Source organism: Enhydra lutris, unplaced genomic scaffold (assembly GCF_002288905.1).
Source record: "Enhydra lutris kenyoni isolate GAN:26980312 unplaced genomic scaffold, ASM228890v2 scaffoldscaffold1, whole genome shotgun sequence".
NCBI lineage: Eukaryota > Metazoa > Chordata > Mammalia > Carnivora > Mustelidae > Enhydra > Enhydra lutris.
Genome location: NW_019154085.1, coordinates 29458102 through 29478312, shown reverse-complemented (window position 1 = coordinate 29478312; position 20211 = coordinate 29458102). Strand labels below are relative to the sequence as shown.

Sequence of the window (20211 nt, the reverse complement as noted above, 5' to 3'; positions counted from 1 at the left end):
GCTCAGCTGAGCTGTGAGGGACTCGCTGTTTCCAACTGTATTGATGATGTCACAATGGGCCCCAGGTGGACAGGGACTGAAGACTCTGGGCGTTGGAGCAGAGGGGCAGAGGTGGGGGAGGAGCTGGCAAAAAAGGCAGTATCCACCCGCCACCCCCCCCCGCCCCCCAGGCATCTATTCAGCCTCTGACAGACTCCATCCATCTCGGGAGGAGGTGAGCAGGTGACCATGGCGCTCAGCCTCTCCACCACATCCATTCCCAACAACTGGCTCCCAGGCTACCCTGAGGTAACCGGCCTGTCTTCTAGGTCTGTCTTGGGTGGGAGTGTCCCAGCCGGAGCAGGTGCCAACCTGTAAGCCAAACATCGTCCTAGGTATTGTGGGGGATAGTAACGGAAGGGAGCTTCAGCCCCTGCCCTCAAGTTGCTGACAAATTAGACCGTAAGCGAGAGGGTTACTGGCTCAATCCTCTGTGCCCTCTCTGGGCTAACTTTAGAGGAGCAGGGTGCTAATTGTTGACAGAATCATTCCAAACAGCTCTCTCTGGGCCCCCAGCTTCTCTCCGTGGTGCCCCACCACAAGGCGCTATCTTCAAGGGTGGCTCACCCATTGGCACTCGTGTTTTTGAGAATCTAGACTAGTGTTTCTCGGGGTGATCTAAGGATAGAATTTGCAGCACAGGTTAAAAATGCACATTCCTGAGCCTCAGCCCAAACCTTGTAAAGCAGGACTGTCAAGCATGGGGTTCGTGAATCTGCATTTTAAAAAACACTCTAGGTAACTCTTACCCTAAGCCTTGCCCCGTTGCCCCGGTGTTTTTCAGTTTTTGGTTTTGGGTTTTGGGGTTTTTTTCCTGTTCTTTGTTTGTTTGTTTGTTGTCCTGGTTTTAAATACCAGGCAGTCTGGCTGACCAGAGTGTGTCGGTTTCTCGGTCTGAGACGGGTGTTGGTTTTGATATTTTTATTACTGATGAAAAGCCATGATTCACAGGCTCCTGGTGGCTGGCTGTCAGTTTGGAAGGAATCAGAGGCCACTAAGAACAGAATTCTCTATCTTTTCGATCCATCCATAAAATGCTTACCTGAGCAGACACTGTTTAAAGGCCATTAAAATACCAGACACAGAATAACCCAGTCCCTGGAACTTTATAGACATATTTACTCAAACCCGAGTACTTGCAAAAAGTAAATAAAAGGGAAGCAAAATGAGCAAGCACCCCTAGAAATACAAACTGAAAGTAAACAGCCCTGTTCACTAAAATAAACAGGACAAATCCAGCGAGGATTAAATGACCTCTAGTCAGACAGGCTCAGAGCCAGAAATGCCTCCTGGCTCCAAGAGGAAGGAGACGGGAGGCCTGCCTCCATCACCTTGGGGGCACGTGCCAGGATCGCAGCCCTGGTGGTCATGGCCAGGCCTGCAGACAGTGTCCTGGGAGATATGGGTGCTCCCTAGCCCTCCCTGCCAGCCTGAAAATCAGGTTAAAGATCAAGAAGTGTGCCCTAGGGGCACCTGGGTGGCTCAGTGGGTTAAGCCTCTGCCTTCGGCTCAGGTCATGATCTCGGGGTCCTGAGATCGAGCCCCACATCGGGCTCTCTGCTCAGCGGGGAGCCTGCTTCCCCCCTCTCTCTGCCTGCCTCTCTGCCTGCTTGTGAGCTCTCCCTCTGTCAAATAAATAAAAATAAAAAAAAAAAAAAAAAAGAAGTGTGCCCTAGAAGGCCTCTGATAAAATGCACATTTCCCAGAGGTATAGAGAACCTCGAGTCACTATTATCTGCCATTTATTCCTGAATTTAGTGACCATTTATTCAGCACTTTGCTGAGTTAGGCCCTGAACCAGTCACTAAAGATATCCAGATAAGTAAGGCCTAAGGGTGCCCTTAAGTTGAGCAGTTTACTATGAAAGAAACAGTAACAAATGGTAATATTTATCGTTCATTTAGGATTTGACAAACTTAACGACAGGAACCCTCCCTGCACTTTTTAATCCTCATAGAACATTCTGGATCTCATTGACTCTTCCTAATGTCATGCAGTTACTACTGTTGCCTCTCCCCATTTGACAGACCTGTCGACTGAGACTCGGTGTCTGCGGTGTGATGGCATGCGGGTAATAAATAGCTCTCTTTGAAAGAAGGAGAAAAAACAAACAAACCCTGATTTGTAGTGTTTGCTGATCTCGGGAGTGTAAATCCTCCCAGGCAGGTTTCAAGCTACCAGTCCGCTGTCCCTGAACGTGGAGTTGGAAAGAGGCACGAGGTGTGGGCTGGGTCCAGCATCCCAAGTGCAGACAAGGCTCCCAGCTAAGCAGGGGAGGAGCCAGCACTTGAGCGCGGGCGGGCGTGATCCCAAGCCCCGCCCCCGCCACGCTTAACCTTTGTGTTACACCGTCAGTAACCTCCATGAGACCGCTGACGTTGGAAAAAGGGATACATCTTAAGACCCCGGAGAAGGGCCAAAAGTTTACAAGGATCCATAAAACTTCTTGGCTGGTTACTAGCCTGTGCATCCTCTATCTCTGTGTTTATCACCAACAGGGACAGTTGGTTTTCTTTTGAGAGCCATTGAAAAAACTTCTAATTTTGGAATAATTATCATTCACAGGAGGTTGCAAAAAATAGTACGGAGAGGTCCTGTGTACCTTTCACCCACTTTCCCTCCATGGTCCCATCTTAAATAACTACAGTGTGTGGATATTTCTATGCCCTGTTAACTAGCATTGCCAGATTTAGCAAACAAGAATACAGGCTGCTTGGTTAAATTTTGTCTTTGGGCCTTGTTTCGTTTTTAGTGGATGGATTTCCCATGCAATATTTGGGACATACTTATACTAGGAAATTATTCTTTATCTGAAATGCAAATTTAATTGGGTGCCCTGCATGTTAGCTGTATCACACCTGTGGTATCAAGCAACCACTATTCTAATCCAGATAGAGAACGATTCTGCTACCACAAAGATAATCCTTTTTTTTAAAGGGTTTGCCAATATTTATCAATTTTTTTTAAAAGATTTTTATTTATTTGACAGGGAGAGACACAGTGAGAGAGGGAACACAAGCAGGGGGAGTGGGAGAGAGAGAAGCAGGCTTCCCGCTGAGCAGGGAGCCCAATGTGGGGCTCGATCCCAGGACCCTGGGATCATGACCTGAACTGAAGGCAGCTGCTTAACACAACTGAGCCACCCAGGCACCCCACCACAAAGATAATCTTTATGCTACTCCTTTACAGTCACATCTAGTCCCCCATCCTCCCTAGACTATGGCCCAACCAATAATTCGTTCTCCCAGTTCTATAATTTTGTCATTTTTTTCCCACATAGCATAATGTTCATGAAATCCATCCAAGCTGTTGAAGTTTTCAATACTCTGGTCCTTTTTATTGCTGGGAGTATTCTCTGAGGGCAAATTTTCACAAAAAAATTTTTAAAGATCTCATTCATTGGATAAATATTTATTGTATCACTACTGTGTGCCAGGTGCAGACACGGAGCAGCGGGGGAGCTGTTGCAATCAGGGTTGGGTTTTTGCCAGAGAAGTGAGCAAAGGCAGAGTGGCAAGGCATGGGGATGACGAAGAGAACTGAGTGGATGACATGCTGGGTGGGAGGGAAGCAGAGCCTAGAGCGGGGAGGGGCAGGATCAATTTTTCATAGTTCTGTGTAAGTGAAGAATTAATAGAGTTGGGTACCTTTTCCAGAAGTGTTCCTTATCTCACCCCCAGTTCATTTTTTGTATAAATATCAGCATCAAAAGTAGTATCCCAGGGCACCTGGCTGGCTCAGTGGGTTAAAGCCTCTGCTTTTGGCTCAGGTCATGATCTCAGGGTCCTGGGATCGAGCCCCGCAGCGGGATCTCTGCTCAGCAGGGAGCCCTCTTCCCTCTCTCTCTCTGCCTGCCTCTCTGCCTACTTGTGATCTCTGTCTGTCAAATAAATAAATAAAATATTAAAAAAAAAGAAGTATCCCATCTGCTTTCCCTTCCACATGTAGACACAATTTCCAAATCAGAAGTAATACAGTTTTACGTGGGCATTTTAAAAAAGTTTTTATTTATCTGAGAAAGGGAGAGAGCGCACAAGCAGGGTGAGCTGCAGGCAGAGAGAGAAGCAGACTCCTGCAGAGCAGGGAGCCCAAAGTGGGGCTCAATCCTAGAATCCTGAGATCATGACCTGAGCCAAGGACAGATGCTTAACTTACTGAGCCACCCAAGGGCCCCTTATTGTGGGCATTTTTAAACTGAAGGTTTTAGGGATAAATGCCAACCAACAAATTGCTTACTAAATCAGTAGGGGTTCAGAAGAAAACAAAATTTCAGTCACAGAAAGTACTTAAAGATCATCTTTCCACCTGTTACTTTTTAAATTTGCTATTTAGTTTTAAAAGTAGGTAACATGTGGATGGATATAGAAAAAAATTCAAAAAGTGCAAAGGGATTTACAGGAAAAGAGAAGCGTTTCTCTTACCACAGAACTTTAGCCAAAATTTCTCCTAGAGTCAGTTACTATTTTCTTGTGACCACTTTTGAACGTATAAGAATATATATGTGTGTCTGCGTATTTATACACAGAACAAACCATAACTGCTATTTTGCACCTTGTTTTTTCATTTAGTATATCTTGGAAATTGTTCCCTATCAGTACCTATAAAAGTGCTGGATTCTTTTTAACCACACAAAGTACATTAAAAAAAAAAAAAGATTTTATTTACGAGAGAGAGAGAGAGAGAGAGAGAGGAAGGGAGAGAGCACGAGCAGGGGGAGGAGCAGAGGGAGAGGGACATGCAGACTCTGCGCTGAGTTCAGAGTCCCACACAGGGCTCTATTTCATGACCTGAGCCAAAATCAGGAGCTGACCACTCAACGGACTGAGCCACCCAGGTGCCTCTAAAGCCTCCCTCCTAGAACATAACTGGTTGAAAATTACAATCTTGCTGAAGCTGCTCACCTCAAGGCATCCTGGGATTTGTAGTTCTTGATCAGTTGAGACTTGCATGGAAAACAGAACTTGAGCAGAAGACATGTGTTGGAAACAAGTGTCCTTCCAATGGCACTGAAGATGGACATACCATATTGTATCCTATGCACGCTCCTATCATTATGCCCAGACGCAAATTATTCATGCATTTAAGCAACCAAGATATCTACCAGCAATGAGATACCCAAGGCTGTCTTGCCATCAGGAAATCAAGATCATTTTTGCAGACAGGGACAGTACACACACACACACACACACACACATGCACCTTCTCTTCCTTACACCATTGCTTTGGTCTTCAGTATCTCAAATCACTCTTTTTTTTTTTTTAAAGATTTTATTTATTTATTTATTTATTTGACAGATCACAAGTAGGCAGAGAGGCAGGCAGAGAGAGAGGGGGGGAAGCAGGCTCCCCGCTGAGCAGAGAGCCCGATGCGGGGCTCGATCCCAGGATGCTGAGTTCATGACCTGAGCCGAAGGCAAAGGCTTAACCCACTGAGCCACCCAGGCACCCCTCAAATCACTCTTAACAATTATGTGACAAATTACTACTTAGGAAGCTTCTCTCACAAACTAAGGGATCAGAAAGGACATGTATATCAAATGAAGGCACACTGAAGTATTGTTACCAATTGCTATGGTAACTTATAGGCATTTGCACTTTAGTAGTTGTTCAGCCAAACAGAAATGAATGATGGTAGCCTCGTGAACACCAGCTACGGACTTGTGGGGAAGATTTTCTCAGCAGGCTAAGGGCAAGAAGATTCTCAGAAATGTTTTTGAGATAGCTAAGGTCCCACACTTGAACCCCCCCCCCCCGCATTTCATAACCAATGCAATCCCATTCTCTTTCCAAACCTGTTTCCATGTACTTACACATATACATACACAAAATCCAGACATTTGGTTCATTATGTGAGTTATACCTAAATGCTCTTGCCCTGTAAGTCGTATTCTGGAAATTGTTTTTTTTATTCACTCAATATATTCAGCACTTTTTTTCCTATGATAGTGCATAAAAATTAACCTCATTGTTTTTTAACTGCCGCATGGCATTCTCAAACTTGAACTTGCATTCAGATTATCTAGGGACCTTGATAACATGCAGATTATGATCTGATAGATTTGGGGTAAGCCTTGAAGTTCTTTCTGCATTTCTAGAAAGTTGCCGAGTGTTGTAGATGCTGCTGGTCAAGAAATCACACTGTGAGGAACAAAGATGTAGGGTATGGGTGAAGCTGTGTGTCAGAGCTGGCCTGGACCAGCCCATGAAAACGACTGTCAAATTGCCAGGAATTTTGTGATCCCGTCACTAAACGTAGCACTCATTAAAAAAATTCAATTATGTAAACTTAAATTATATTGCCAACAGATAAATACTCAAAAATCATGAACTTCCTAGCTATTTTATTATCAATCTATGTTCTTAAGGTTATTTATGTCTATAATGTCCATAGGGTACAAATCTATCCAGTGGCGTGCTTCTGTGTGTCTCCTCCCAACTCCACACTCAGCTTATGTTGGCAGCTTAGAACCAGCCCCAGGGATTAATTATAGCACAGGAATTGGTGTAAAGGCATGCATTTCCCCAGACCTTCTCCCACACTTCATATGACCAATCTTTTTCATTTTTGCCAATCTGACAAATCAAAAATGGTATCTCCTATTAACTTGCATTTCCCTGATTACAATGAGACCAAGTCTCTCTCATATACATTCCTAGGAATTTATTTATTTTTAAAGATTTTATGTATTTATTTGAAAGAAAGGGAGTGCAAGCCGGGAGGAGAGGGACTAGCAGACTCCCCGCTGAGCAAGGAGTCTGATGTGGGGCTTGACCCCAGGACCCTGGGATCATGACTTGAGCCAAACGCAGATGCTTAACCGACTGAGCTACCCAGGCGCCCCTCATTCCTAGAAATTTAATAGTATTTCTTGTTCTTGTAAATAGGACCCTTTTACTAGTATATTTTCTAGTTGATTATTGCTCAGGCAGGCTGATGACTTTTAAAATCAAGCCACTGGGGAGCCTGGGTGGCTCAGTGGGTTAAGCCTCTGCCTTTGGCTCAGGTCATCATCTCAGGGTCCTGGGATCAAGCCCCACGTCGGGCTTTCTGTTCAGCAGGGAGCCTGCTTCCCCTCCTCTCTGCCTGCCTCTCTCCCTGCTTGTGAACTCTCTCTCTCTGTCAAATAAATAAATAAAATCTTTAAATAAAATAAAATCAGGCCACTCCTCCTACTAGTTCAAATAGCTTGTCAGTTTATATTTCTAGAGATTCTAGGTAACCAAATAATCTATAAGTAATGAGACATTTTACTTTTCCATGTTTATAACAGCAGTAAAGCTCACCAGTGTCTTATTTCTGACTTGAAAGGAGCATTTCTGTTATTTCCCCACTAATTTCTGCAGTTACGCTTTTACCCTTTCTCCTTCTGGCTTGTAAAGAGGATTTTGTTGTTGTTGTTTTTTTTTTAATCAAGAATGGATGTTCAATTTATCCAAGGTTTATTTCACTTTCTAAGTTACCCATTTTGATGATATTTGAATTTCTCACATTAGCATGTACTCTTTTTTTGTACTCAGAAGAGCATTACAATTTTTTTAAGTTGTGTCCTTCCCTTATACATTGTACCCCTGTTTCAGCAGTTGTCACTGTCCATGAATGTGTCCCTTCCCCACTAGTAGCCAGCCTCTGGCTCTGAGGAAAAGAATGTTCTCTCCATGACCCACTCAGCACTGAAACTTTATACCTAATGACATTTCAACGAACGGTTAGGGAATGCCATGAATTTACCCCACCACCTGTACATTCTTGGACACCTGCAATACCTACTCCTGCGAACTGAGGGCTAGTGGGACTCTCCCACTGCTTCCCACCCCTCTCCTAAGGTTCCTATTCCGGCATATAAAGGGCAGATTGTGCTGTTGACCTGTAATCCCTAGAGTGCTAACACGCCTGGTTGCTGGGCCTTGTTTTGGACCCAGGGGCCACCTAGAGTCCTGATCAGAATCTATGACTAGGCGGGTATCTTGATTTTTTAAATTGTCACTCACCGCTCTTGACATATGAATATTGGGATTGCCTCCAAGAACATGTGGAGTTTGTTTCACTTGTCGTTTTAAGACGTGGGAAGAGTGCAGATAGGAGTCAAATTCTAGATGCATCCAAATGGCTGTGTGATCTTGGGCAAGTCATTAATTTCTCTATCCCTCAAGGACTTCCCGGGGCACCTAACACATACTGAGGTGCGTATGAAAAAGGGCCAGAAAAGATCTGAGAGTGACTTGTTCCAGGTTCCTGGGGACAAATTAATTGAGCCCAAACCCCACCTCTGCCATTTACTGCCCTGGACAGGTGATTCGTCTCTGTACTTGTTTTGTTCATGTATAAAATGGGGACAGTGAAAGGACAAAGTTGATAGAGCAGCTGGGAAGATAAGCAGGTAACACGCGAAGCCTTATCATAAAGCAAAAGCTCACCGTGAGCGCTCCATGAACACTGGCCCTGTTGCTTTTATTATCACAAGGGTGCATGTGGAGAGAGAGAGCACTCTGTACAGTACTCGTCGGACCAGGTGAGCTGGCGCGGGCGAGTTTTTCCTCGTACTCCCTGACCCGGGGTAGGCGTGGGGGCGCGCGGCTCGCTGCTGTCCTGGCACCTCCCGGGCAGCAGAGGGCCCCCGCCTCCAACGCGGACAGAGAGGGCGGGGCGGGCGGCGCGGCCTAGCGAGGGGCGGAGCAGACGGAGTGGCGGGGGCGGGTGGGCGGAGCGACCTAGCGAGGGGCGGAGCAGACGGGGCGGCGGGGGCGGGGCGCGCGGCCGGTTTACGGGGCGGGACTAGCACGCGGGCAGGGTTAGTGGACGCGGGCCCACGCGTGGGGCGCCATGCAGGTAGGTGTCCACTGCCCGCCCAGCTCTAACTCCGACCCCAGATCCGGCTCGGAGCCCGCTTGGGCCTAACCTCAACAGCGCGCCGAGGTGAGGGCTGTGCCTGACCCAAAGCGAAACCGAAAGTTCGGCCTCCGTGACCTGATCTTCCCGGGGGGTGGAAAAGGGTGGCCTGCTAAAGACTGGGGTCGTGGAGGCAGGGTATTCCCCGGCCAGTAGGACTTTGGCTCCTTAGTGCAGGCCGGCTCTTGAGTTAGGGGCCCGCTTGGAAGCTTGGAGCTCGGAACCGACCGGGATTTCTGGGCTGGGCGGGCACGTGGGGGTGGGGTTTAGGGGGCCGGGCTAAAGCTCGGATTAGGAGGCGGGCGGTCTTGGAAGAGCTGGGCGGTGAGCGCCGCTGGGGTTCTGATACTTCGGCTGGAGGGCCAGAGCTTTCGGCGGAAGAGGTTTGGCCCGGCATCTGCGTCCAGTCGGTGGGGAGAGGGGCGGAAGCAGAGATCCGAGCCCTGGAGCGATCACTTCGCAGGGATGGGGTTTGTGGGGGGAAGGTGGTTCCTGGGGCCTGGATAATATTAATCAAGGGTCCCAAACCTGGTAGGAGTCTGAGCAGCCCCCCTACCCCGCCTCCACTAGGTGGCCATGACCGGTAGGGCCCGCAAAGAGGCGGTGCAGGCCGCGGCCCGGGAACTCCTCAAGTTCGTGAACCGGAGTCCCTCTCCTTTCCACGGTAAGTGACCAGGTCAGGAGAGGAGGGTGGTGACCGGTGTGCCTCCTAACCCGCTTCCATCGCTATGAAAGGGCTCTTTTTCTACAGCCGTGGCCGAGTGCCGCAGCCGCCTCCTCCAGGCTGGCTTCCATGAACTCAAAGAGACGGATAGCTGGGATATCAAGCCGGAGAGCAAGGTACGTGGGGTGGGGTGGGGTGGGGTGGGGGGAGAAAAGCAGGTCCCCAGACCGGAGCTCAAAGTCCTTTGAGCCAGCTGGCTAGATAATCAGTCAATCTCCCCCCCCCCCCCCCCAGTACTTTCTGACCAGGAACTCCTCAACGATCATCGCTTTTGCTGTTGGAGGCCAATATGTTCCTGGCAATGGTTTCAGCCTCATTGGAGCCCACACGGACAGCCCTTGTCTCCGGGTGAGGAACTGAGGCTGCACTGGGGTGGGGGTGGGGGCATCAGGGAAATACACAACAAAAGCCAGTGAAGAGTACGAATTGGGGACTCTGTCCTCAGACCCGGGCAGGCTGGTCGCCCCCTTCCTCCACACTTGGAGCCCTTCTCTGTCAGCGATATTCTTCCTTTGGTCTTTGGGCCTCCATCCGTCTGTCTCATGTCCAAATCCTGCCATTTGCCTTCTCTTACTTCTCATTCTCCATCTTCACACTTAGGTGAAACGGCGGTCCCGCCGTAGCCAGGTGGGTTTCCAGCAGGTTGGCGTGGAGACCTATGGTGGTGGGATCTGGAGCACCTGGTTTGACCGGGACCTGACTTTGGCTGGACGTGTCATTGTCAAGGTGGGAACTGGGGTTGGACCCGGGAGGTTCTCACCTTCAGCAGCCCGAAGATTGACAGTGACCTTCCTTTGGGGTACCTGTGGGGAGCCCCACAGGGAAGGGAGAGTGGGGCAGCGTGGGTTTGAGGATCATGTTAGTTAGTGTGGGTGAAGTGGGGGTATTAACCTGCTGGGGTTGAGAGGCACCTGGGTTTGACCTGGCCTGGCGGGCCATAGTGCCCTACCTCAGGCCAGCTGGAGCAGCGGCTGGTGCACGTAGAGCGACCCATCCTTCGAATCCCACACCTGGCCATCCACCTGCAGCGCAACGTCAACGAGAACTTCGGGCCCAACATGGAGATGCACTTGTGAGCCTGGGGCCAGGGCTGTGGTGACCGGGAGGGATGGCTGTGGCACCAAGTGATGGCAGGGTTCCCATGGGACCTGGGACCGCAATACCTCATGGTCGCCACAGCCAGGTTCTACTCGTGGGACCCAGCTGACGATACCAGCGGGCCCTCTTAGCTGTGCCGTTTGGGAAGCTGGGAATCGAGGTACAAGGACAGTTCCCATGGGGAGATCTGAGCTCAGGGGTGCCATACCCTCTGGCTCGCCCCACGCTTCCCTCACGTGTCTCTCCACAGAGTCCCCATTCTTGCCACGGCAGTCCAGGAGGAGCTGGAGAAGGGGACTCCGGAGGCTGGGCCTGTCAGTGCTGCTGTAAGAGTGTCCCCTGCTCCTAGGAAGGTGGGAGGAGGGGGAAGGGACTGATTCCCTGGAGAAGGGGAGGAGGGAGAGAGCAGACCTTCTTCCTCCCAGTGTGCTTTTGCCCTGCAGGATGACCGGCACCACTCGGTCCTCATGTCCCTTCTCTGTGCCCATCTGGGACTGAGCCCCGAGGATATCTTGGAGATGGAGCTCTGCCTTGCTGACACCCAGCCCGCGGTAAGGCATGGCTGCAGGGACTCACGGGTGGGGATTGCAGGGATCCTGGCCTGCCCCAGTATATCCCACTTCAGCCAGTCCTCTAGTTACTCTCATCCCTCTTTTTCCCAGTAGACACCATGTTCCTCTGCCTCCAGGCCAGTGGTTCTCAAAAGGTCACTTTCGTCCTCCAGACCTGCCTTCTTGGATCCGTGCGTGGGCCCTGGGGATCAGCCCCTCCACAGATTTTTTTTTTTCCCCACACATTGTAGTTTCTGCTACCGGGGCTCGCTGTGTTCTTTGAAGATTTTATTTGTTTGTTTATTTGACAGGCAGAAATCACAAGTAGGCAGAGAGAGAGGGGGAAGCAGGCTCCCTGCTGAGCAGAGAGCCCGATGCGGGGCTTGATCCCAGGACCCTGGGATCATGACCTGAGCCGAAGGCAGAGGCTTTAACCCACTGAGCCACCCAGGCGCCCCTCACCGTGTACTTCGAACCCACCCTGGCCCTGCCCCTCTGAGGGCAGAAGGCCCGGATGCAGCCCCCTTTTTCTAGAGCCTGCCTTCAAGTCCCTCCCAGTTGTGAAATCTTCGGACGTTCGGTCCTGTTTGAATGTGCACTGTTTCTGGGCTGGTCTCCTCTTCTGTTTATTTCCTTAGCTTTTCTTGTGTCCGTTCACCTCCCTTTTCCCGGTCCCATGGGAACTGGTGGGAAACATAGACGTCACCCACCCATCTCTAAGCTTCTGCCCAGCTCCATTCCCCATTGTCCACTCAGCCCCACCCAGCAGGGTCCCGGTCCCCTAAGCTGGGGGGCGGGGGGGATGGCACGAGTTTGCACACAGACCCAAGGAGGCTCACTCCAACCCAGGCCTCTGGGAGCAGGGAGAAGCATGTGAGTTGGGGTGGAGGGTTGAAGGTTGGGCTGATTGTCCCATCTTTCTAGGTCCTAGGTGGTGCCTACGAGGAGTTCATCTTTGCCCCTCGGCTGGACAATCTGCACAGCTGCTTCTGTGCCCTGCAGGTGAGCGGGGCAGGGGGGCACCCCGGACGGGCTGCACGGCTGGGAGAACCAGTGGTCGGGGGACTGCCTCAAGGCCTAGCAGGCCTAAAAGAGCCACTGGCCACCTCCTCCGTATGCTGGTGTTAGGTGGACCATGGGGAGGGGCCACAGCTGGGGTTGGAGAAGGTTGAGAGGCTGGTTGGGGCGTCACGGTGTCTCCTAACCATGAGGAGGAGTTAGCCTCTGCTTTTGGGGAGAGGCCTTAGGGCCTCCTAAGGCAGCATTGCCCCCTTCCCTCTGCTCACCCTGCTCTCCAAGTTTATGCCCACCCAGCCTTCTGTCTGGGCCTTGGGGTCTCTGTGGGGCCTGTCTCAATCCCTCTGGTCACCTTAGAGTCCCTGCCTTCTTTCTACTCTAGGCAGTTCTATTTCTTCCTTTCCTCCTGCTCTCTCTCTTTTCATACCTCTCCCTCCTGCTCCCATCTTATTCTCAGAGATAGGCTTTGGGCCATAATAGAGACCAGGGCTGAGCCCGGGACCTGTGTCAGCTCCTACAGCCAGCCAGCTGTGTCCCCCTGATGGAGTCCCTGTCACCTCTGTGGACCTTGATCTTTTCACTGGAGCCGACAAGTTTATGTGCTCTGTGTGGTGGTTTTGACTTCCCAAACTTCTCCATTCTTCTCCTGCATTTTATTCATCCTTCTGCCTTTCACATAGGCAGGGATGGGAGCACATCTCAAGGGGGGAATTCTCCCAGCCCAGCTGAAAGGGTCTCCCGTGTGCCAGGCAGAGCCCTAAGAGACGAAGGCCAGTCAGAGCCCCAGCCTGCTTCATTACGGCTGTAGTGACGGAAAGGCAGGCGGGGAGCATGAACCTGCCAGGTGCTGCTGGGCGGGGTTATGGAAGAAAGAGGAGTGAGGAGGATGCTCTTGCTCCCCGCCAACAGGCTTTGATTGACTCCTGTTCAGCCCCTGCCTCTTTGGCCGCGGAGCCCCACGTGCGCATGATCGCGCTCTATGACAACGAAGAGGTACGTGGAGGGCTCTGTGGAGGGTCCCTTGTGGGAAGCTTCCCGCAGCCAGCTTGTGCCAGGCACCCGTGGTAAGCCAGGGCTGTTCTAGAAGCCACCAAGATGGGAAGGCCCTGCCTGTGCTCCCTTAGCCCTTGGCTGCCCTGGCTCAGCACGAGTCCGCTTCTAGGGGTGTGACTGTACTGCCCACATTGCTGTGTGTGCCACACAGTGAGCTCCTTGAGGACACAGGGACTCTGCCCTCCATCCTGCAGGCCCAGGGCTTAGGGTATGGTGGGGCCTGGCTCTGTGCGCTCCCATGAGATGCCCTCTCAGGTCCCAGATCCTGAGTAGACGGGTCCTTCGCTCGCCTGGGAGCAGTTCAGGACAAGTCTCTGCTGTCCCGAGCCCTCGGCTTCCATCTCGGGATCCAGGCTGGCTGGCTGTTCAAGCCCCTGCCATTGCCATCCTGTCTGTACTGAGAGAGGAGGATGAGAGGAAAGGGCGGAGGGAGAATACGTGCCCAACCTTTTAAGGTGCAAGCCGAAGGTGGCGTTCCTCGCTACCTGTGTTCCACAGAACTCCATCGTCCTGGCCAGGTTTAAGCTGCAAGGGAAAGCTAGGAGGGTCCTCTCTAACTGGGTAGTCCCGTGCTTAGCTCCAATTTGAGTGTTTTCTTGTGCAGGATAGCGTGGATAGTTAGTAATCTCTGTTACATGCATAAAAGATGATCGATTGGCCAGTGTGGTAGGGCATTTCTGAGCCCCAGATGTGAAGGTCAGGAGAGGAGGAGGGGAGGCAGGTGCAGGAAGCCCCCAGAAAGTTCTCTTTCTGCCCCAGGCGTGACATAGGATTTGTCCAGCTCCGGCCCACCATCAGGTTTTCAGGGGCACAGCACTGGGGAGGTTGCTTGCAACACCCTGCATTCCTCATCCCCAGAGTCAGTAGGGTCCTGGGCCAGTGGTGGTCCCAGGTGTGGGGCCCCTCTCCCTGGCTTCCAACTCTGGCCACTGAGCCCAGACCCCAGAGCCGTCTCTGTTGTTGGCAGGTGGGCTCCGAGAGCGCCCAGGGGGCCCAGTCGTTGCTGACAGAGCTGGTGCTGCGCCGGATCTCAGCCTCATTCCAGCACCTGACGGCCTTTGAGGAAGCCATCCCCAAGTCCTACATGATCAGTGCAGACATGGCCCATGCCGTGCACCCCAACTACCTGTGAGTCTGCTGGGCCAGGCGTGCAGTCCTCACAGCTGCAGGCTCCACCCCAGCCCCAGCCTCTCTCCCTTCTCCTTCCCCTTCCCCCTTGTTCTGGTAGGAAGGTCAGTGGTGGCTTCCTCTGGACAGCGCCAAGACCCATGTGGGTCAAAGTCATGTAATGCCCAAGCTGGGTGTGTTGAATAGACTCTACAGACTTCTTTCCGCCTGCTGCTAGAGGCTGCCTGGGACACATGTTCGGCATGTGTCTCAGGTCCCACCGCACTGGGTGGGAAGGAATGTTGTCCAGGGATAGATAGAGGCGGCTGTTGGGGGGCCCACCACCTGTTTGCCATCCCCATCCTTGACTCGGTTTCCTACAGGGACAAGCATGAGGAGAACCACCGGCCCTTATTCCATAAGGTGAGATGCTCCTGTTTCTCTTTAGGGACTTGAAGGCCTGCCTGGTTCTGGGCCCCGTCTCCTTCCCTGTGGGCCTACCCTCCGTGTGTGCCTCACCCAGCCTTCCTGGTTTCCCCCTCCCCAGGGCCCTGTGATCAAGGTGAACAGCAAGCAGCGCTATGCCTCAAATGCAGTTTCAGAGGCCCTGATCCGAGAGGTGGCCAGTAAGGTCGGGGTGCCCCTGCAGGTGAGGCCGGGCCCTGCCTGTGAGGACAGGATGGGGGGAATGGGGTTGTGGGGGGCATGAGCAGATGGGCCCCCATGGAAGGTGAAGCACCTGGTAGCCCACCTTTGGTGGGTGGAGTTCGTAGAGAAAAATGGGTTTTGGATCTGGGCAGAGCTGGGATCCGTGCTGGGTGTGCTGTGGGGCTAGGCACTTCGTTTCTCGGAGTCCATTTCCACACCTGTAAAATGGAACTGGTGATGGTGCCTCTTCTGGCTTTGTGTGAGAACTGAAGGTACAGTGTGCTCATGGCATGTGGGTTTAGTCCTTTCTTCCCATCCAGTTCCCCGTGGCTCTCTCCCATACCCTGGGCTCCTCCATAAGTGAAGTTCAGGGCTGGGGAGACTGGAACTCCCACCTGCTCATTTTCATTCTTGCCGTGGCAATGGCTTGGGTCGTCAGAAATAGGTGGAGGTAGAGCTATGAGGGACTGGGGTGCAGGGGGTCTGGCGACACATAGCAAGCAGAACCTGGTGGGTCAGGACTAGGGCCCCTGCCTCCTGTCTCCCGGCTCAGGGCACTCTCTCAGGGCTCAGGGCACTCCCGGCTCAGGGCACACACCTCCCCCTCCCTGCCCCATGTAGACCTGACCTTTCCCTTCTTGGGGAAGCCTCTCTGAGGAAGTGACACTTGGAGCTGAGACTTGACTACCCAGGAAGAGGCAGCTGTGGGCTAGTCTGCAGGGAGAGCTTCCCTGCAGAGGGAATGAGTGCAAAGGCCCCCAGGGGCACAGGAGTGCGCTCCCTCGGCCTCAGGGGACAGAGCAGCCTTGGGACAGAGTGAGAAGAGTAGAGGCGGGGCAAGGGCTTGAGTGCCGGGGAGAGAAGCCTGCCCAGGCTGGTCCCGCAGGGCCTCCTAGGGTGTGGAAGAGGGTCTCTCTATTCTAAGGCAGTGAGGAGACATTGGGAGAATTTCTTTAATCAAACTCACAGCAGAAGCAGGACATGTATACTTTAAAAATTCAGGAAACACAAATGCAAATAAGAAAACATGAACCCACAGAAATTAGCATATATGCTTCCAGGTTTTTTTAATACATATATACTTAACACCTATTTTATAAAAAGTTTAATCATTTTGAATATGTTTGCTTCCTCTTCACTCTGTATTCTCTACCTTTTCATCTCAGTACACTTTTGGTTCAGTAAATTTGTATCTAATCCTAATGCACAGATCATTTTGGGTTTTTTTTTGTTTTTTTGTTTTGTGTTTTTTTGAGTAAGGTCTGCGCCCAACATGGGGCTTGATCTCACAACCCCGAGATCAAGAGTTGCATGTTCTACCAACTGAGCCAGCCAGGCACCCCCAGATCAATTTCAGTTTTCCCTAGTTATCTCCAAAATATTCTTGGGGCACCTGGGTGGCTCAGTCGTTAAGCGTCTGCCTTTGGCTCAGGTCATGATCCCGGGGTCCTGAAATCAAGTCCCGCATGGGGCTCAGTGCTCAGCCTGCTTCTCCCTCTACCGTTTCCCCCTGCTTGTGTGCGCTCTCTCTCTCTGAAAAATAAATAAAATATTTTAAAAAATAATAATAAAAAAAGAAAATAACGTCAACTTGGGGTGCCTGGGTCACTCAGTCTGTTAAGCATTGAACTCTTGGTTTTGGCTCAGCCCCTGATCTCAGGGTCATGAGATCGAGCCCCGTGTTAGGCTCTGTATTCATCGGGGAGTCTGCTTGGGCTTCTGTCTCCCCCTCCCTCTGTCCATCCTGCTCGTGCACTCACTCACTCTCTGTCTGTCTCAAATAAACAGATAAATCTTAAAAAAAATAAAAGAACATTGACTTGTTGAAGAAATGTAGACTCATCATCCCACATAATGTCTCACTTTCTGGCTTTGTCTGGTTGTTTCCCGGTAGTGTTACTTAGCTGGTGCCTCTAAGCCCTGTGTCTCCTCTAAATTGGAATTCATACCCAAAGTCTTGGTAGCTTCAGGTTAGACATCTTTGGGCAGAAGACATCATGACCAGTGTGTCCTTCATGTTGGATTATACACGTATTATCTGGGTGATCCACCCTTAGTGACAATAAGATCAAGCACGTGATTGGGGTGTCCTCCAATCCCGCCATTATAGGAGGGCTTTCTCCCTTTGGCTGGACGGTAACCTGTACCAATGATGAGTCCCCTATCCACCAGACACCTGATGGTTTTGACACGCATTGATAATCCTTGCCAAAATCAATAATTTTGTTCCTCCAGTTCATCCCTTCTACGAGTCTTCCCTTTTGCAGATATTAGCAGCTATTCTGGGAGGCAGAACTTTGTGCCCATCCACTAGGGCTGTTTGGTTATCATGACATATGGTTTCTGCTGGAAAGACCCAATAGATGCTCGTTCTTTCCCTTAAATAACCAGTTTTCAAGGTGTGGTATGTTAATAGCCACTCCAAATGGGGACACACAGGGGTTTCTTTCTTTTCCTTTTCTGATATTAAATCAGATTTTAATTGGTTCAGGGTGGATCCAATGGTGTGTAGTAATTTTTTTTTTAAGTTAACTGATTTTTTAAAAAAAGATTTTATTTATTTGACAGAGAGAGAGATTACAAGTAGGCAGAGAGGCAGGCAGAGAGAGAGGGGGGAAGCAGGCTCCCTGCTGAGCAGAGAGCCTGATGTAAGGCTCGATTCCAGGACCCTGCGATCATGACCTGAGCCGAAGGCAGAGCCTTAACCCACTGAGCCACCCAAACACCCCTAGTAATTTTTTTTCAAAGATTTTATTTATTTGAAGGAGAGTGTGCATGTGCAGAGGGAGGGGCAGAGGGGGAGGGGGAGAGACAGAATCTCAAGGAGACTCCCCACTGAGCATGGAGCCCAACACAGGGCCCTGAGATCCCATGACCTTGAGATCATGACCCAAACTGAAATCAGGAGTCAGATGCTTAACTGACTGAGCCACCCAGGCACCCTTGTAGTCACTTTTTTTTTTTTAAGATTTTATTTATTTATTTGACAGAGATCACAAGTAGGCAGAGAGAGAGAGAAGAGGAAGCAGGCTCCCTGCAGAGCAGACAGCCCAATGTGGGGCTCGATTCCAGGACCCTGGGATCATGACCTGAGCCGAAGGCAGAGGCTTTAACCCACTGAGCCACCCAGGCGCCCCCCCATGTGGTCACTTTATTTCACCCTCAGATGATCATAACTTTGCCTGATGGGAGTCCTTTCAACATGTGTCCTTTGACAGGACTCTCGAAGTGTTCTTGCTTTCTATACGGCAGGAAATTGCAGGCTCATCTTGTTCATTTCTCTCCCCAGGCGTGGCAGCTTTGGAAGGATGGGGATTTTAGAGACCATGGTCTGGCACCATGGAACTGTTCGTTGTTATCACAGGAGACAGTGCTTTGGGGCCATTTCTGTTGACATAGCTGGAAAAAAATATGTATTTTTTGAAAACCATGAGTTAATACTATAATTTTTATTCAAAAAAATAATAGTTACTACTTAATTATCTAGTTTTATAATTCTTTGTTCCCTTACGCTGAAAATCTTAACACTGAACGTCATATTATGTTTTTTTTTACTTATTTCTGTACCAGAATATAAAGAATATGGTTTCAGCATGCCACAGCAATATTTCTGCAAACACTGAAACTGCTGAATGATTGTTGTGTGTGTATGGGGGCAGGGAGAGAATGTATGTTAAGCAAGAGGTTGATAGAAACGGTACATTTTTTTTAATTATTATTTTTTAATTCCCCTCCCTGCAATGTGGAGAATGGATTCTTAATGGAAGGCAAGATGGTGGTAGCTGCAATTAGAGTGGCGGTAGTTCAGATGGAGAGAATGGGACCAATCCAGAATATTCTGTGCTTTGGGCCTGCCATGTAATGTAGCTTTCCTGTTCCCATCCCGCTCTCTGAGGCGGCACCCACCAGTGGGCATCTTTCAGCCCCTCTTTGTGGTTAATGAGCCTCTCCTTCCCTCCCTAGGATCTCATGGTCCGTAATGACTCTCCCTGTGGAACCACCATCGGACCTATCTTGGCTTCTCGGCTGGGGCTGCGGGTTCTAGATTTAGGCAGCCCTCAGCTGGCCATGCACTCCATCCGGGAGACCGCCTGCACCTCAGGAGTACTCCAGACCCTCACCCTCTTCAAGGTGACTCCTGCCTCACTCGTCCTCGGGACACCCGGGCATGTCGCTGTCTCTCAGGGACCGGTTTGGGTGACGGGAGCTGGTTGTCTCGGGGCTACCATGTAGGAAAGGAAGGGTCCCCCTTCTCCAGGCACAGGGGCCATGATCAGCCTCCAGCGGATAATGAGAGGATGGGGTTGGGGGGATGGGAGGACTGGGGCAGTTGTCAGGGGTGGGTGAACACTGTGCCTCTCTGGCTTGGGCCGTGTTGGCGGGAGGTGTGCCGGAGGGCACCCCCAGCTGCCCTCCACTGATTCCAGATCCCATGTTGCTTTCCATTTTAGGGCTTCTTTGAGTTGTTCCCTTCTCTGAGCCGTAACCTCTTAGTGGATTGAGGCCTCTTGGAAAGACTTCTCTTGTGCTTGAGAAGTGATCAGCTGAGCTGAAGCTGGAGTATTAAAGTGGATTTCTCACTGAGACTCCCTTCTGTGGTGCTTATTTTGGAGATTGGAAGGGTGGGAGTTGAACCTGGCTTGACTTCTGGAACCAGAACAGAGGGGGCGGGAGGGGGCAGGTAGAGGAGGCCCCAGCTCTGGGCAGCAGATGGAGGCCTGATCTCAAATATCCTTTCCTCAAGCCCATGTCTGAAGTCAGAGACAGGTAGGTGCGTCCACAGTTGGAACATCCCTTCTCCCATCCCTGGTCCTCTCTTCTGGGAAGTGGCTTCAGTGCTCTGCCATTACCAGAAGAGTCCAGGACCCCATCTCAGTGCCGTGAGGTCTCCACACTCAGTACAAGGCCCAGGCACTGTTCCCCTCCCTGCCCCTCAGTCTCTTAAACTTTTATAAGCAGTCTCTTATTATTCAGTGTTTTTTCTCTGGTTAATAATTTCCCGTCATTTCTTGTCTTTTCTCCTTTCTCTCTTTTCCCCTCCTTCCTTCCTCTTTCTCTTCCTCCTCCTCCATGTCCTCCTCCTCCTG

The 20211-nt window shown here is 50.7% G+C and overlaps 1 protein-coding gene across 5 annotated transcripts; it reads left to right on the top strand.

Annotated features, from left to right (window-relative positions):
* Positions 1-228: 228 nt before the first annotated feature.
* On the top strand, positions 229-19710 carry LOC111144641 (aspartyl aminopeptidase). Of its 5 annotated transcripts, XM_022499041.1 has the most exons (16): positions 229-288; positions 8502-8549; positions 9497-9590; positions 9678-9766; positions 9885-9998; positions 10251-10376; positions 10592-10722; positions 10999-11074; positions 11192-11299; positions 12224-12301; positions 13226-13309; positions 14337-14497; positions 14860-14899; positions 15024-15125; positions 19088-19255; positions 19576-19710. In XM_022499041.1, the coding sequence occupies exons 1-16, from the start codon at positions 229-231 to the stop codon at positions 19624-19626; spliced, it is 1530 nt and encodes a 509-aa protein (XP_022354749.1). In that variant the 3' UTR covers positions 19627-19710. The 5 variants fall into 5 exon arrangements, with proteins under 5 accessions (XP_022354749.1, XP_022354755.1, XP_022354774.1 ...); XM_022499047.1 differs by lacking the exon at positions 8502-8549; XM_022499052.1 differs by lacking the exons at positions 229-288; positions 8502-8549 and adding an exon at positions 8825-8953.
* The last annotated feature ends 501 nt before the right edge of the window (positions 19711-20211 follow it).

What these genes read in the sequence shown, in the direction of transcription:
- LOC111144641 (XM_022499041.1), top strand. Translation starts at nt 229, where the DNA reads ATGGCGCTCAGCCTCTCCACCACATCCATTCCCAACAACTGGCTCCCA. An exon ending in TACAGTACTCGTCGGACCAG is followed by an intron (nt 8,550 to 9,496) that starts GTGAGCTGGCGC and finishes CGCCTCCACTAG; the next exon opens with GTGGCCATGACCGGTAGGGC. An exon ending in ACCGGCCCTTATTCCATAAG is followed by an intron (nt 14,900 to 15,023) that starts GTGAGATGCTCC and finishes CCCCCTCCCCAG; the next exon opens with GGCCCTGTGATCAAGGTGAA.